General features: G+C 38.0%; 1 protein-coding gene across 1 annotated transcript; it reads left to right on the plus strand.

Moving 5' to 3' along the window:
- Positions 1–1,580: 1,580 nt before the first annotated feature.
- tmem208 (transmembrane protein 208) lies at positions 1,581–16,142 on the plus strand. The gene is made up of 6 exons (XM_062069058.1): positions 1,581–1,797; positions 6,794–6,889; positions 7,009–7,068; positions 7,165–7,301; positions 15,555–15,639; positions 15,731–16,142. Exons 1-6 carry the CDS (start codon positions 1,792–1,794, stop codon positions 15,866–15,868), a joined length of 522 nt encoding a protein of 173 aa, XP_061925042.1. The 5' UTR covers positions 1,581–1,791; the 3' UTR covers positions 15,869–16,142.
- The last annotated feature ends 572 nt before the right edge of the window (positions 16,143–16,714 follow it).

Consider the following 16,714-nt stretch of genomic DNA (forward strand, 5'->3'; position numbering starts at 1 on the left):
CAAATAATCATTAACTTTAGAATTTGATGCCAGCAACACAAAGAAGTTGGGAAAGGTGGCAATAAATACTGATAAAGTTGAGGAATGCTCATCAAACACTTATTTGGAACATCCCACAAGTGAACAGGCAAATTGGGAACATGTGGGTGCCATGATTGGGTATAAAAGTAGATTCCATGAAATGCTCAGTCATTCACAAACAAGGATGGGGCGAGGGTCACCACTTTGTCAACAAATGCGTGAGCAAATGGTTGAACAGTTTAAGAAAAACCTTTCTCAACCAGCTATTGCAAGGAATTTAGGTATTTCACCATCTACGGTCTGTAATATCATCAAAGGGTTCAGAGAATCTGGAGAAATCACTGCACGTAAGCAGCTAAGCCCGTGACCTTCGATCCCTCAGGCTGTACTGCATCAACAAGCGACATCAGTGTGTAAAGGATATCACCACATGGGCTCAGGAACACTTCAGAAACCCACTGTCAGTATCTACAGTTGGTCGCTACATCTGTAAGTGCAAGTTAAAAATCTCCTATGCAAGGCGAAAACCGTTTATCAACAACACCCAGAAACGCTGTCGGCTTGGCTGGGTCTGAGCTCATCTAAGATGGACTGATACAAAGTGGAAAAGTGTTCTGTGGTCTGACGAGTCCACATTTCAAATAGTTTTTTGGAAACTGTGGACGTCGTGTCCTCTGGACCAAAGAGGAAAAGAACCATCCGGATTGTTATAGGCGCAAAGTTGAAAAGCCAGCATCTGTGATGGTATGGGGGTGTATTAGTGCCCAAGACAAGGGTAACTTACACATCTGTGAAGGCGGCATTAATGCTGAAAGGTACATACAGGTTTTGGAGCAACATATGTTGCCATCCAAGCAACGTTACCATGGACGCCCCTGCTTATTTCAGCAAGACAATGCCAAGCCACGTGTTACATCAACGTGGCTTCATAGTAAAAGAGTGCGGGTACTAGACTGGCCTGCCTGTAGTCCAGACCTGTCTCCCATTGAAAATGTGTGGCGCATTATGAAGCCTAAAATACCACAACGGAGACCCCTGGACTGTTGAACAACTTAAGCTGTACATCAAGCAATAATGGGAAAGAATTCCACCTGAGAAGCTTAAAAAATGTGTCTCCTCAGTTCCCAAACGTTTACTGAGTGTTGTTAAAAGGAAAGGCCATGTAACACAGTGGTGAACATGCCCTTTCCCAACTACTTTGGCACGTGTTGCAGCCATGAAATTCTAAGTTAATTATTATTTGCAAAAAAATAAATAAAGTTTGAGTTTGAACATCAAATATCTTGTCTTTGTAGTGCATTCAATTGAATATGGGTTGAAAAGGATTTGGAAATCATTGTATTCCGTTTATATATACATCTAACACAATTTCCCAACTCATATAGAAAGGGGGTTTGTACATAGGAGACAGACGCACAATCATTTTGGAATAAGCTGTGGGGTTTTCTGTTATTTTTCTTAAGTTAAACATGTAAGCTGATAGTAAACGTGCAATGGTGTTTTATTACAGTAGTGATTTAAAAAAAAAAAAAGTCCAGCAGAGCGCGCTATGACCACAATCATGCGTCCATGACAGTGATGACGTATAATTCATGCGCCGGATATGTTTTTCCAAAGACTTCACTCAACGCTGATGTGTAACAAGAAGTGATATTGCAGCGTCTTTTCTGTGATTGTTTTTGGCTACAACAAGACAAAGGAAGCGGAGGTGTCTTATAAGTGTCACAGAAGACACTTTGGAAGCGACCAGAAGTATCTCTCTGACTGCCAATGGCGGTGAGATATCACACACACACACGTTTGCACTTTGACGCGTCACTAGACTTTCCTCATTTAGACCTGACAATCAGCTAATATTTGAGTATTACTTTTTTTCCCTTCTTTTTTTTTAAATACCTTTCCTTTTGGTAAACTTAGCCACATAATAAGAAAATACTGCTCCAATTTAGAATTGTTTTAGTAAGCAAGGTTTATTAACATGACAGTATTAGACTGTTTTCACGCACAGGACGAGTAATTAAGCGTAATTGAAGTATATACCTTATATAGACTTATAGCAAACGTCCATACCATAAGCATTCGGCATGATCGAATTCTATAAACGCGCGCAATGCAAATCCAGCAGATGGCGTTTTCTTCTTCTTCTCCTCCATGAATTCACTCAACATTTGCCAGCAGGAAGATACTGTTGGTAACACTCTGTCATCAGGGATGGCCAATACGGTCTGAAATCTGTGTTACAATAGATAGCACAATATATTCTTTGGCATGTAAATGATAATGTAATTATTTAACAACAGTTAACAGAGGCTTCTAATTTGGCTGCTGGCGAATGCGGTAACTTATTGTTTAATTTCCGGTTCTATTATATTGTCCAAATTATTATTAATCTACCGTATTTTTCGGACTATGAAGAGCACTTAAAATCCTTTCATTTTCTCAAATTTCGACAGTGCGCCATATGACCCGGTGCGCCGAATGTACGGAATAATTTTGGTTGTCCTTACCGACTTCGAAGCTATTTTATTTGGAACATGGTGCAATAAGTGTGACCAGTAGATGGCAGTCACACATAAGAGATACGTGTAGACTGCAATATGATGCAGTCACACATAAGAGATACGTGTAGACTGCAATATGACTCAAGTAAACAGCACCAAAATTGTATATTTTCCATTAAAAATATAGAACATTACACACGGTGCTCAAAAATCGATCAAAATGTTTTAGTACGACTTTGGTAATCTATGAAGCCGCACCGCTTGATGGATTGTACAAAAATTTATCAAAAAGTTTTGGTTCGACTTTGGTAATCTATGAAGCCGCACCGCTTGATGGATTGTACTGTGCTTCAACATACAAGTACCGGTATTATTATGGTGTGTGTATAATGTAAGACATATTATCCTTTCGGTAAACTTAGCCACATAATAAGAATATACTGCTCCAATTTAGAATTGTTTTAGTGAGCAAGGTTTATTAACATGACAGTATTAGACTGTTTTCATGCACAGGACGAGTAATAAAGCGTAATTGAAGTATATACCTTTAATATAGACTTATAGCAAACGTCCATACCATAAGCATTCGGCATGATCGAATTCTATAAAAGCACAATGTAAATCCAGCAGATGGCGTTTTCTTCTTCTTCTTCTCCATGAATTCACTCAACATTTGCCAGCAGGAAGATACTTTCACAAGGCGTAATGTTGTGTAACAGCACGTTTTTGTCAGCATAATTGTACACTCTGTCATCAGGGATGGCCAATACGGTCTGAAATCTGTGCTACAATAGATAGCACAATATATTCTTTGGCATGTAAATGATAATGTAATTATTTAACAACAGTTAACAAAGGCTTCTAATTTGGCTGCTGGCGAATGCGGTAACTTATTTTTTAATTTCCGGTTCTATTATATTGTCCAAATTATTATTAATCTACCGTATTTTTCGGACTATGAAGAGCACTTAAAATCCCTTTATTTTCTCAAATTTCGACAGTGCGCCTTATGACCCGATGCGCCGAATGTACGGAATAATTTTGGTTGTCCTTACCGACTTCGAAGCTATTTTATTTGGAACATGGTGCAATAAGTGTGACCAGTAGATGGCAGTCACACATAAGAGATACGTGTAGACTGCAATATGATGCAGTCACACATAAGAGATACGTGTAGACTGCAATATGACTCAAGTAAACAGCACCAAAATTGTATATGTTCCATTAAAAATATAGAACATTACACACGGTGCTCAAAAATCGATCAAAAAGTTTTGGTACGACTTTGGTAATCTATGAAGCCGCACCGCTTGATGGATTGTACAAAAATCGATCAAAAAGTTTTAGTACGACTTTGGTAATCTATGAAGCCGCACCGCTTGATGGATTGTACTGTTCTTCAACATACAAGTATTATTATGGTGTGTGTATAATGTAAGACATATTATCATTTCCTTTTGGTAAACTTAGCCACATAATAAGAATATACTGCTCCAATTTAGAATTGTTTTAGTGAGCAAGGTTTATTAACATGACAGTATTAGACTGTTTTCACGCACAGGACGAGTAATAAAGCGTAATTGAAGTACAGTATATACCTTTAATATAGACTTATAGCAAACGTCCATACCGTAAGCATTCGGCATGATCGAATTCTATAAAAGCACAATGCAAATCCAGCAGATGGCGTTTTCTTCTTCTTCTCCTCCATGAATTCACTCAACATTTGCCAGCTGGATGATACTTTCACAAGACGTGGTAAAACTCTGTCATCAGGGATGGCCAATACGGTCTGAAATCTGTGTTACAATAGATAGCACAATATATTCTTTGGCATGTAAATGATAATGTAATTATTTAACAACAGTTAACAAAGGCTTCTAATTTGGCTGCTGGCGAATGCGGTAACTTATTGTTAAATTTCCGGTTCTATTATATTGTCCAAATTATTATTAATCTACCATAATTTTCTGACTATAAAGCGCACTTAATATCCTTTCAATTTCTCAAATTTCGATAGTGCGCCTTATGGCCTGGTGCGCCTAATGTACGGAATAATTTTGGTTGTGCTTACCGACTTCGAAGCTATTTTATTTGGTACATGGTATGGTTTAATGATAAGTGTGACCAGTAGATGGCAGTCACACATAAGAGATATGTGTAGACTGCAATATGATGCAGTCACACATAAGAGATACGTGTAGACTGCAATATGACTCAAGTAAACACCACCAAAATTGTATATGTTTCATTGAAAATATAAAGTATTACACACGGCGCTCAAGAACCTATCAAAAAGTTTTAGTACGACTTTGTTAATCTATGAAGCCGCACCGCTTGATGGATTGTACTGTGCTTCAACATACGAGTATTATTATGGTGTGTGTATAAGGTAAGACATATTATCTGGCGTTTTGTTTCGCAATATTATGCAAAAGCAACTTTTCTTACCTTCTGGTACCTGCTGATGTGTATTTGAGATCTGCATATGGCCTGAAAATTTGCGTCCACCTTTGTAGTCCGTGCCGACACTGTAGTCGATAAGCGCCGTAATCGATAAACTTCTTCTTTTTCTCTATCTTCTTGTTATGGGACATTCATCTTCCGCTGTTGCCATTTCTGATATAAAGTAGTGTAAAGTTCTTACTTATGTCAGTAAACTCGCCATGGAAGCGCTAAAACATACCGGTGTAGTCAGTTTACATTATTAATATAACGCAGGGAACTTTAGTTATTAGAGAGTTGCGGTCGGACGTTTTTTTACGGGACACATTTTTGGCATTATTGCACTAGTGAGCCACGGACGAGGAGATGCTGCTCCGTTATTGATTTAGTAAAGTCTGAATGTAATTAAAACAGTTAGCTCCATCTTTTGACACTTCTTCCACTTCCGTCCTTGCACGCTACACTGTTACATCAAAGATGACGGAGAAAAGACGCTGCCGAAGGTGAGCCACGTAAATGAGACCGCCCACAAAATGGCGCATCCTGAAGAGACTGTCAGAAAGCGGCTTGAAGATGATCTGTAAAACATAATCTATGCAACATTTTGACCAAAGAACCAGCATTACATGTTATGTAGACCACAAGGAAGTGTTTTAAAAATAGAAAAAAAAATCATAGTATATGCCCCATATAGTACACGCAGAATCCTCATTTAAATAAGGCGGTCTGCGCCACTTTACAATTGCACACGCAGTCTTAGTAAATCACATGCAACGCGCCCACTGATAGTACACACTATTTTATAGATTAATTTAGTGCGTAATATTTGGATCTTAGTGTGATCTTAAGTATCAGTATTGGTGTGACAGATACTGCTCCTGTAACTACTTGGTATTGGATCGATACGCAAATTTGTAGTATCCCCAAAAGTAATATAAAGCCCATCCATCCATTTTCTACCGCTTGTCCCTTATTGGCTCTGATTTAATTTAGTCAGCCCCCTGTGACTCCGAGAGGGACAGGCAGTAGAAAATGGATGGATGTGTCCAGAGATGTAATTCCTGAGTTTTAAAACAAAAACAAGAATGACAAGATTTGCGATCTGACTGCACTAACAAAATAAAGGTTTCAAAAAAGTACCTTGCACAAGCATAATGTACTTAAGTACTTATTGATAAATTTATAAAATGATTATGCATTGATCTAAAATACTGGTCCAAATTTTCCCTAAGATGTATTGCCCCAATAAATGTGAATATTTTTGCATGTAATTAACATTTTATTATGTTTTATTTTACACAAAAAGCACACACTCTATGGTGGTAAAATAAGTGTAAAAGGTAAAAAAAAAACTAAATCAAAAACAATTACAACGGAAAAACTAAATGTTATGGTATTTTTATTACTATTGTTATCTAAATGTATTGTTATAGCTATTATTTGTATTCTTATTTTACTTGTAGTGGTTTATTAGTTACTAATCTATGTCCAGGATGTTTTTAAACTATATTTAAAGTTAAGTTTTGGTGGTACAAAAATATACTCCTGTTTTCAAATTAATGAATACCGTGATCGTGTAATTAATCGTGATTACAATATCAATCAAAATAATCGTGATTATTAATGTTGCCTTAATCGTCCAGCCTTAGTAGAAAGGCTGTTAACACACTGTCTAATATTAATTTTTTTATGATATTCAGGAGGCAGTGAGGGAATCTATATATACACTGACTACTCTAAAAATATCACACTACACATTGACATATTACTTAGTCAACATATTTCGAATTACAAACCTCTCAAGGTTTTTTGTCCTCTCCTTGCAGCCCAAAGGTAAAGTTGGCACCAAAGGAAAGAAGCAGATTTTCGAGGAGAACGAGGCTACCCTAAAGTTCTACACAAGAGTTATCCTCGGTGCTAATGTAAGAATGCCCCTTTCATCCACTTGTCATTTAAATAAAATATATAAATGTACAGAAAAATGCTTAGTGGAAGACTTTAACTTACAAACTGTTAACAATGGATGTTTAACTCTTCTCAGGCCATATATGCTGTTGTAAACCTTTTGATCTTCTACAATTCATCTTCTTTTTGGACATGGGTTAGTATTACCTAATGAAAATGTTTGGATTTGAAGCCATAATGTCTTAATATAAAAATATTTCATAACCCAGGTGTTCTGTCTTCCCCCATGCAGCTCTTATTAGCATTAGTGCTAGCAGTTTATGTGGGGAGTTACCGCTCCATGTCCGCCATGGCCAAACCAGTGTTTGCTGACGATGGAAGCCTGCTGGACGGAGGAATAGATTTAAACATGGAGCAAGGAATGGCAGAGTAAGTCATGACACTTCCATTAATCATGACTGCAGCTCACATGAATCAAACTTCTTTTTAATATGTTGTGTATGCACGCACAGTACAACAATATTTGAGGTTGGGTAATTACAGCCTTGAATAGGTCAATCATTCATGACAACATTGATTTGGATACAGTAGACAAGTAGACAAAAAATATTATTCTTACAGTGCCTACTTAGCCAGAATGAGCGATAAAGCAGACAGGACTTGGTTGAGTTTATTGACTTCGCTCAGGTATTTTATATATATCTGCCATGTTATATATAACGGCCCAATGTCATTTAATTGCATTTGTGCGGTTCAATGGCAGTGTAACTCATTTACGCTCATCAAAGCTCTTAAAATTATCTTCATTGTTTTATGGCGCCATCTGGTGGGTAAAGGGAGCATTGAGACAATATTTTCTTGGTTTTCAATCGCAAGAATGAAATTAATTTGGGTGTCATGGAAAAAGCATACAATGATATCAGGAGTACAGTCTTAAGAAATAACAGTTTTAATGGGAGGGTCAATAGGGCCAAAATAGTTTTTAAAAGATAGTGTGTATACTTAATTTTTATTTACTATTCTAACAATGTTGGAATCAAAAACACAATGCAATTTTTTATATAAAAAAAATTCCGACTGCTAACTTCCAAACTGAACAATCCTATCACAAAAGGAACACATGGAGTGCACAAGGCTTGAATGACCCATAGCGTTCTCATGACAATTATTTACTGCCATGTTCGCTTAATCTCTTTTTTGCTCCTAAAAATGAATCTGGGAGTAATGATATATCAATTAGTTTTTGAGTGATGTAGATAACTAACTGTACTTAGAATGCCCCCTTTCCATCGCCAGACTCAATATGCCACCCCGTCTTGGTGTGACGTCAACTATAGAACTGGAGCCCATTTCCCCACATAGTGTATCTAAAGGCATGTAAAACTATTATTTTCATCATGTTTTGCTGACATCAAATCTGATATGGTTATTATCATTATGAGAAAATATAAAATAATCACCATTTCCGAACTTCCCTGCTCTCCCATATTCTTTTCAAAAAAGACCATAGCCTGTGTTTCCTCAAGAATGAATAGGAAAACATCAGTAGGACGCACAATTGAATACTCGCAGCTCACCCTCTTTTTTTACTAGTTTTAGATCGTCGAGTCTGCTCTTTCTTCTTTTTTTTTTTTTTTTTTACAGGTTCTGATTCAGTCTTTATCTCCTCGAGGGTGCTCCTGTATTTAAGGATCGCTTGCGTCTTTATATTGTTTTTCCATGCAAACTCCAACCAAAACCCTTCTTCTTCGCTGCAAATTACACTCCTCATGCTTGGTCCGTCCCACATTGCGTGAGTCAATTTGACTGGAGAGGTCCACACTTTCTTATTCCCCTCATTTGGAAATAAATGCAGGCTAGCCCCTTCTTTAGTTGAATTGCTACAACCTGCGACTGATTGATTGATTGATTGATTGAAACTTTTATTAGTAGATTGCACAGTTCAGTACATATTCCGTACAATTGACCACTAAGTGGTAACACCCGAATAAGTTTTTCAAGTTGTTTAAGTCGGGGTCCACGTAAATCAATTCATGGCGACAATGCATTTTGCAGACATATTTGATAATCCTTAAAAAAGATATGCGAAAGTGTTATTCGGGATGAAGATGCTACCAAAATACATACATACACAATATGAAATTGTAGGTGACGTCATTAGACTAGAGCAGGCCCACCAACACTTTGTAGCAAAAAATGGGCGTTCTAAAATATGCTGACACTTGTTCAGCACTGGGTCTATTTTAGGGGGAATTTTATTTGTAGACATACTTTTTAGGTCCAGAACTATGAAGTAAGTGCAAATGTTGTCAGGGGCCCTTTAACTACTGTTTATCTTGCCTTGGTTTTGCATCTCTTTTTTTCCAGTTCAACCTCACTTGAGATCGTACACTTATTTTTTAATTTTGTTCTAATGGGCCTATAATTACCTCAACACCTAAAATCTGATCAGGAAAAGTTTGGATGATTGTTTTGTGTAGAAACATATAAGGATGAACTCTTCCAAGAAATTAGAATGAGAATATAAAATTTAGACGCTTATGTACACATTTGTCAAATCGCAAAGACAAATGTAGTGGATAAACCCAGGCAAGGCCTCCGACAGCTATAATCTACTATGTATGCAACAAATTGTATATTATTTTTGACCACCCTTTAAAATCATGATGAATAACAACAACAACATTGAACTCTGAGCCTGGTTAGGAATTTCAAAGGCATTGTGCCATGCATCGTTTGTCCACTAGATGGCAGTGTTTGCTTACCTTGTTTCCATCTACGCCAGCAACAGAGGCCTGTATTGTTTTAAATGATTGGTTGATGGCGAGTTTTTTTTCACAAATAGGAAGGTCTTGTCAGGATTAATTAGCGACCTCACATTAGCGGAGCTGCACCAAAAGACCATACAAATAACCAATAAATAAAAGTGTAAAAGTAAGTTAACCAGGTTCAAGCTTTAAAGAGTTCATTGTCACACGCACAGTAGAAGTAGTTCATCTGTACAATGCAATTATTTCTTTGTTGTCCACAGTCACACTAATGCAAAGTACAGTAAAGAAAGAAGGGAATACTATATATAAAAAAAAGAAAAAATTGAGACATATATAAAAGAGAAAGAAAACAATAGAATTAAAATATGTACACAAATGTGCAGAGGTGACAAAGTGCATATCAAGATTTCACAATGTAACACAAATTCACTCTGACCTTTGAACTCACTAGATATCTGATATTGATATCAGATGCTTAGACTGACGCTTCCGTCAGTCTACCCCAGGGCAGCTGTGGCTACGAAAGTAGCTTACCACAACCAGGTGTGAATGAATGATGGGTTTTTAACATGTAAAGCGACTTTGGGTACTTAGAAAAGCGCTATATAAATCCCAGGTATTATTATTATTATTATTATTATTTAATATATCAGTTTCATTACCAGCTTAAAAAATACAAGTATCCGATTATATCGGCCTAAACTTTCCAATATTAGTTTTATTACAAGTCGTCCTGTAGCGTGTTTATTTGTTTATATGTGGGCTCTGTACCGAGGATGTCGTTGTGGCTTGTGTAGCCCTTTGAGACACTTGTGATTTAGGGCTATATAAATAAACATTGATTGATTGATTGATTTACTGAACAGCCAGTTAAAATCTAAATGTAAGCACACAATTTCTGGTATTTTAGTGAAGTTATTTACAAAAGATAGACATGCTATGCTATAGATTACTAGGCGCTAGCAGCTACACAAAAGCTAAGCACACAGTAGCACACAAGCTAGAACAATAAAACAGCACATGTATCGATATAAACAGGTATCAAATAATTATAGTTGCATTTTACCTTCACATACAAAGTCTCCAAGGCAGAATCATATTAGAAAGTATCTAAGAAAAAGGTGTCCGCATCATTCAACTTACTGCGTCATGAGCTTAACTTAATACATTTTTGTGATGACAAGGTGTCGCCAAAACTTTTACCAATCCACTTCAACTTAAAAACTGCGTAAGTTCATTCCAGACACTTAATAATTATTAGGTTAGTATTTTCCACACCTACCATTGTTTTCTGTTCAATTCATTTCTCTTGATCAAACATTTTCTAACATTCCACACTACTAAACAATACAAGTATTTATGATTCCTGCTGACATCGGATAAGATCAATATCGGTATTGTATCGGAAGTGACACACACTCAATGCTCATTGATGGCATTTACACAAGGCTTACTAGTTTCTACCTATCATTGTTAGCTGCAGCTGTGATAGGCTCCAGCAACCCCCGCTACCCCGAGAGGGAAGCGGTAGAGCATGGATGGATGGATGGATGGATGGATGGATGGATGGATGGATGTGTAGATACAGTATATGTATAAATGTGTGTATATAGGTATACTATATACATATAAAACGACCAGTGTTCATTTAGACAACCGTTGTTAATTTAGTTTTAGTCATAATCTTGACGAAAATGTATTTTAGTTGTAGTCATATTTTTGTCATCTAAATGGTTTTATTTTCGTTTAGTATTAGTCGACTAAATTCCTCAACATTTTACTCGACTAAATTATAAAGTATAAGGAATATTTGAAGTTGTCTTGAAACCACGTTTATTAAAGTTATTGCAGAGGATCTCAATAACTAATTTCACAACAAGACCTGCACTCCATGAATATATTGGAGCGGCGTGGTTTGAATGGTAGAGTGGCTGTGCCAGCAACTTGAGGGTTCCGGGTTCGATTACAGCTTCTGCCATCCTAATCACGGCTCTTGTGTCTTGGGCAAGACACTTCCCCACCTTGCTCCCAGTGGCTCCTACACGGGTGTATTAATGTACAGGACTCCCTTGAAAAAGCGATTCTTAATCTGAATGGGACTTTCCTACGTAAATAAAGGTGAAGAAAAGTAAAATATCAGTAAGTACATTTCACACTAAACTTACTGTGTGGTATTATTTCAGCTGAAATTAAGTAATTTAAAAAAAAATGTTGAATAATATATGAATAAAATAGTCTCATGGTCCATTTTGTCATTGTTTTAGTTAGAGATGTCCGATGATATTGGACTGCCGATATTATCGGCCGATAAATGCTTTAAAATGTAATATCGGAAATTATTGGTATCGGTTTTAAAAAAGTAAAATTTATGACTTTTTAAAACGCCGCTGTATGGAGTGGTACACAGACGTAGGGAGAAGTACAGAGCGCCATAAACCTTAAAGGCACTGCCTTTGCGTGCCGGCACAATCACATAATATCTACGGCTTTTCACACACACAAGTGAATGTAAGGCATACTTGGTCACCAGCCATACAGGTCACACTGAGGGTGGACGTATAAACAACTTTAACACTGTTACAAATATGCGCCACACTATGAACCCACACCAAACAAGAATGACAAACACATTTCGGGAGAACATCCGCACCGTAACACAACATTAACACAACAGAGCAAATACCCAGAACCCCTTGCTGCACTAACTCTTCCCCGCTAGCCCCCCCAACCCCGCCCACCTCAACCTCCTCATGCTCTCTTAGGGAGAGCATGTCCAAAATTCCAAGCTGCTGTTTTGAGGCATGTTAAAAAAATAATGCACTTTGTGACTTCAATAATAAATATGGCAGTGCCATGTTGGCATTTTTTTCCATAACTTGATTTGATTTATTTGGGAAACCTTGTTACATTGTTTAATGCATCCAGCGGGGCATCACAACAAAATTAGGCATAATAATGTGTTAATTCCACGACTGTATTTATCGGTTTCGGTTGATATCGGAATCGGTAATTAAGAGTTGGACAATATCGGAATATCGGCTATCAGCAAAAAAGCCATTATCGGACATCTCTAGTTTTAGTCAATGTGCAATTGTTTTGATTCGTTATCGTACTATTCTAGTCGGAGGGTAACAGGTCGTTGACGATAACTAAAACGCAAATATTCAGTCAACAAAATTAACACTGAGCAGAAAATGGATGGATGGATGGACGATATATTATTTGGTATGTAAACGATGATAAAACTATTTTAAAACCAGTTAAAAAGGCTTCTGATGTAGCTGCTGACGTATGAGGTAACATATTGCGTCATTTCTCGTTGTATTATTTTATCATAACTATTATTAATCTACATGCTAGTTTAGTGTTAATATCTGGTTGATATCTGTTGTAACATGGTTCTATCTAAAAAAAACATCAGGGTTTCCCCTTTATGCATCTGATCGTGGTGCAGCGCCACAGCTAAATTGAAGCCGCCACACATTAAAAATGATGATTTGTTTGACGTGGAAACAAATTAAGTAATATATTGTATGAATGGATATATAGCACTATATACTAGATTCACAGAAAATGTGGCCACTGAAAACCTTTTGATCAACCATAAGCTAGACACACAGGAGAGTCTGGAGGCTCCGCGGTAAGATGAGGCGCCTGCTGCTTTGCCGCACCTTTGCACGGCAGCTGGCGGCTTGGGTGATGGGGCGGCGGCTCTCCAATTTTCTAATTTCCTCAATTCTCAGGGCATTTAATCATTCCCAACTTGACTGTTTTTTTTTTTTTGTCTTGGAAGACGTTTCGCCTCTCATCCAAGTAGGCTTCCTCAACTGATGAACTAACATCCTGTGGTTTATTCTGTACAGTCACATCAGCATCATCTACAACAAAACTTTCATTGATCACACATGAAGTTACAGGGAGATACATATTATTTCAGCATATTTATGTACGCCAGAAAATGCGTCCCCAGTTATAAGTACTACACAAAATGTACAGATTATTTGGGTAGAAATGTCACAGGTTTCATTACCAACAACATCTTCGATGATCAAGGCATTAAAGGCCTACTGAAATGATTTTTTTTTATTTAAACGGGGATAGCAGATCCATTCTATGTGTCATACTTGATCATTTCGCGATATTGCCATATTTTTGCTGAAAGGATTTAGTAGAGAACATCGACGATAAAGTTCGCAACTTTTGGTCGCTGATAAAAAAAAAGCCTTGCCTGTCCTGGAAGTAGCGTGACGTCACAGGTTGAAAGGCTTCTCACATTTCCCCATTGTTTACAATGCAGCGAGAGCGATTCGGACCGAGAAAGCGACGATTATCCCATTAATTTGAGCCAGGATGAGAGATTTGTGGATGAGGAACGTGAGAGTGAAGGACTAGAGTGTAGTGCAGGACGTTTCTTTTTTCGCTCTGACCGTAACTTAGGTACAAGGGTTAATTGGATTCCACACTTTCTCCTTTTTCTATTGTGGATCACGGATTTGTATTTTAAACCACCTCGGATACTATATCCTCTTGAAAATGAGAGTCGAGAACGCGAAATGGACATTCACAGTGACTTTTATCTCCACGACAATACATCGGCGAAGCTCTTTAGCTACGGAGCTAACTTGATAGCACATCAGGCTTAAATGCAGATAGAAACAAAAGAAATAAACCCCTGACTGGAAGGATAGACAGAAAATCAACAATACTATTAAACCATGGACATGTAAATACACGGTTAATGCTTTCCAGGCTGGCGAAGCTTAACAATGCTGTTGCTAACGACGCCATTGAAGCTAACTTAGCAACGGGACTTCACAGAGCTATGCTAAAAACATTAGCTATCCACCTACGCCAGCCCTCCTCTGCTCATCAACACCCGTGCTCACCTGCGTTCCAGCGATCGACGGAGCGACGATCATAGATGCGGTTGGCGGCCCGGAGACGGAGGAAGTCAAGGTGAGGTCGGCGGCTAGCGCGTCTGCTATCCATCTCGTAGCCCTCCTGGTTGTGTTGCTGTACTCCGCCGCTAATACACCGATCCCACCTACAACTTTCTTCTTTGCAGTCTTCATTGTTCATTAAACAAATTACAAAAGATTCACCAACACAGATGTCCAGAATACTTTGGAATTTTGAGATGAAAACAGAGCTTTTTGTATTGGATTCAATGGTGTACCAATACTTCCGGTTCAACGATTGACGTCACGCGCATACGTCATCATACATAGACGTTTTCAACCGGAAGTTTAGCGGGAAATTTAAGTTAACCCGGCCGTATTGGCATGTGTTGCAATGTTAAGATTTCATCATTGATATATAAACTATCAGACTGCGTGGTCGGTAGTAGTGGGTTTCAGTAGGCCTTTAACGTGACAATCCGCATTTTGTATACTATCACTAATAATCAGCGTTAAGTACGTAGTGTCCAAAAGTGTTGACACACGGCACATAACTCCACCCCCTCTGAAGTCATGCACCCTCTCACGGTAGGGGATACAAAGAATTGCTATGGCAACATCTAGTGGACACGTTTAGAACAGCAGTTTTTTTTTATTATTAAAAAATTTCAGCTCAATTTTATACTTTGCAAACCTATTTCACGGGCAATATGTTTGACACCCCTGCAGTAGACGTTGACACCGCGGCACCTGCAGTGAGCAAACTCGTCCAAAAGACGGCACCATAACACAAACAGTAACACACCTTTTCAGTGTCTTTGCTTGTGTTTTTTTTATATTTTTAAAAAAATTTGTTGCAATATGGCCGTCAACGAAGAAAAATCCATATTTAAGCCGCATTGTTTAATCAGCTGCAGGGTTCAAAGTGTAGGGGAAAAAAAGTAGCGGTTTATAGTCCTTAATTTACAGCAAATCACAACCATTCACACTCAAATTTATTTTCTGTCCGTCAGGCACCTGAAGGATGTTATTCTTCTCACAGCCATCGTCCAAGTGCTCAGCTCCATCTCTTCTTATTTTTGGTATCTCTGGCTGCTGGTAAGAGAGCCCTATAGAATGTGCTCCAGTTTTTTTGTGTATTCTCTTTAAAAAAAAACAACCACCACCTTGTCTTGTGTTTGCACGTCAGGCCCCATTTCGCGCGCTTCACCTGCTCTGGGTGAACTTCCTGGGCCCCTGGTTCTCGGCAGATAGCCCGTCGGCACCGGAGGAGGTGAACGAGAAGAAGCAGAGAAGACAAGAGCGTCGACAGATGAAGAGATTCTGACGGTGCAGAGCAGACACAGCAGTATTTTTATACACACCATTCAGTTACTAGGCAATACGTTATTGCAAAGAAGACATTTTGTTATCGGATTAACACAATCATGATTGTTTCTTCCAGAATTCTATCAAATTAGGATTTAAGACAAATTTGACCTCAGGTAACGGTGTCCCATTTCACTAAGTGCTGCACTAAGACATCCATCCAATATTGATCACACTGATTGAAAAGTCATATTATGCTGCATCCTTTTTTAATTAAACATATTGTCATTATAGATTATCATTCTATTCTTCTGTGTTTCCCATATATTCATTTATTTAGATTTTCCACTACCTGTTTTGCCCTCTCAAACACATTTGAATAGGTTTAACACACCAAATAGCACCTGGGGCCGCATGTATTAAACGTGCGTACGCACTTTTGTGTAAGGAGGTCTATTAATTTATCGAGGCGGTCATTTTGCCGCTCACAATGTTGTCCTTTGACTCCAGCACCAGCTCCTCTCTTGTCGCTCGAAACACGAGAAAGAAGCACCTCTACTAAGTGTTAAGGGCAGATTTCAGGCACATGCCTAATTTCACTATGAATTGCGTGGCCAGCCAATCAAACATCTGCGATCAATTCCACATTGCTTGGATTAGCACACTTTAATTCATCAACATTTTTTCTTGTCCCGTAACATACAGTACAGGCCAAACCTTTGGACACACCTTCTCATTCAATGCGTTTTCTTTATTTTCATGACTATTGTAGATTGTCACTGAAGGCATCAAACCTATGAATGAACACATGAGTTACGTACTTGACAAAAAAAGGTGAAATAACTTAAAACATGTTTTATATTCT

This window comes from Entelurus aequoreus, linkage group LG02 (assembly GCF_033978785.1).
Source record: "Entelurus aequoreus isolate RoL-2023_Sb linkage group LG02, RoL_Eaeq_v1.1, whole genome shotgun sequence".
NCBI classification, from domain to species: Eukaryota; Metazoa; Chordata; class Actinopteri; order Syngnathiformes; family Syngnathidae; genus Entelurus; species Entelurus aequoreus.

What these genes read in the sequence shown, in the direction of transcription:
- tmem208 (XM_062069058.1), top strand. An exon ending in GAGTTATCCTCGGTGCTAAT is followed by an intron (nt 6,890 to 7,008) that starts GTAAGAATGCCC and finishes AACTCTTCTCAG; the next exon opens with GCCATATATGCTGTTGTAAA. An exon ending in CATCTTCTTTTTGGACATGG is followed by an intron (nt 7,069 to 7,164) that starts GTTAGTATTACC and finishes TCCCCCATGCAG; the next exon opens with CTCTTATTAGCATTAGTGCT.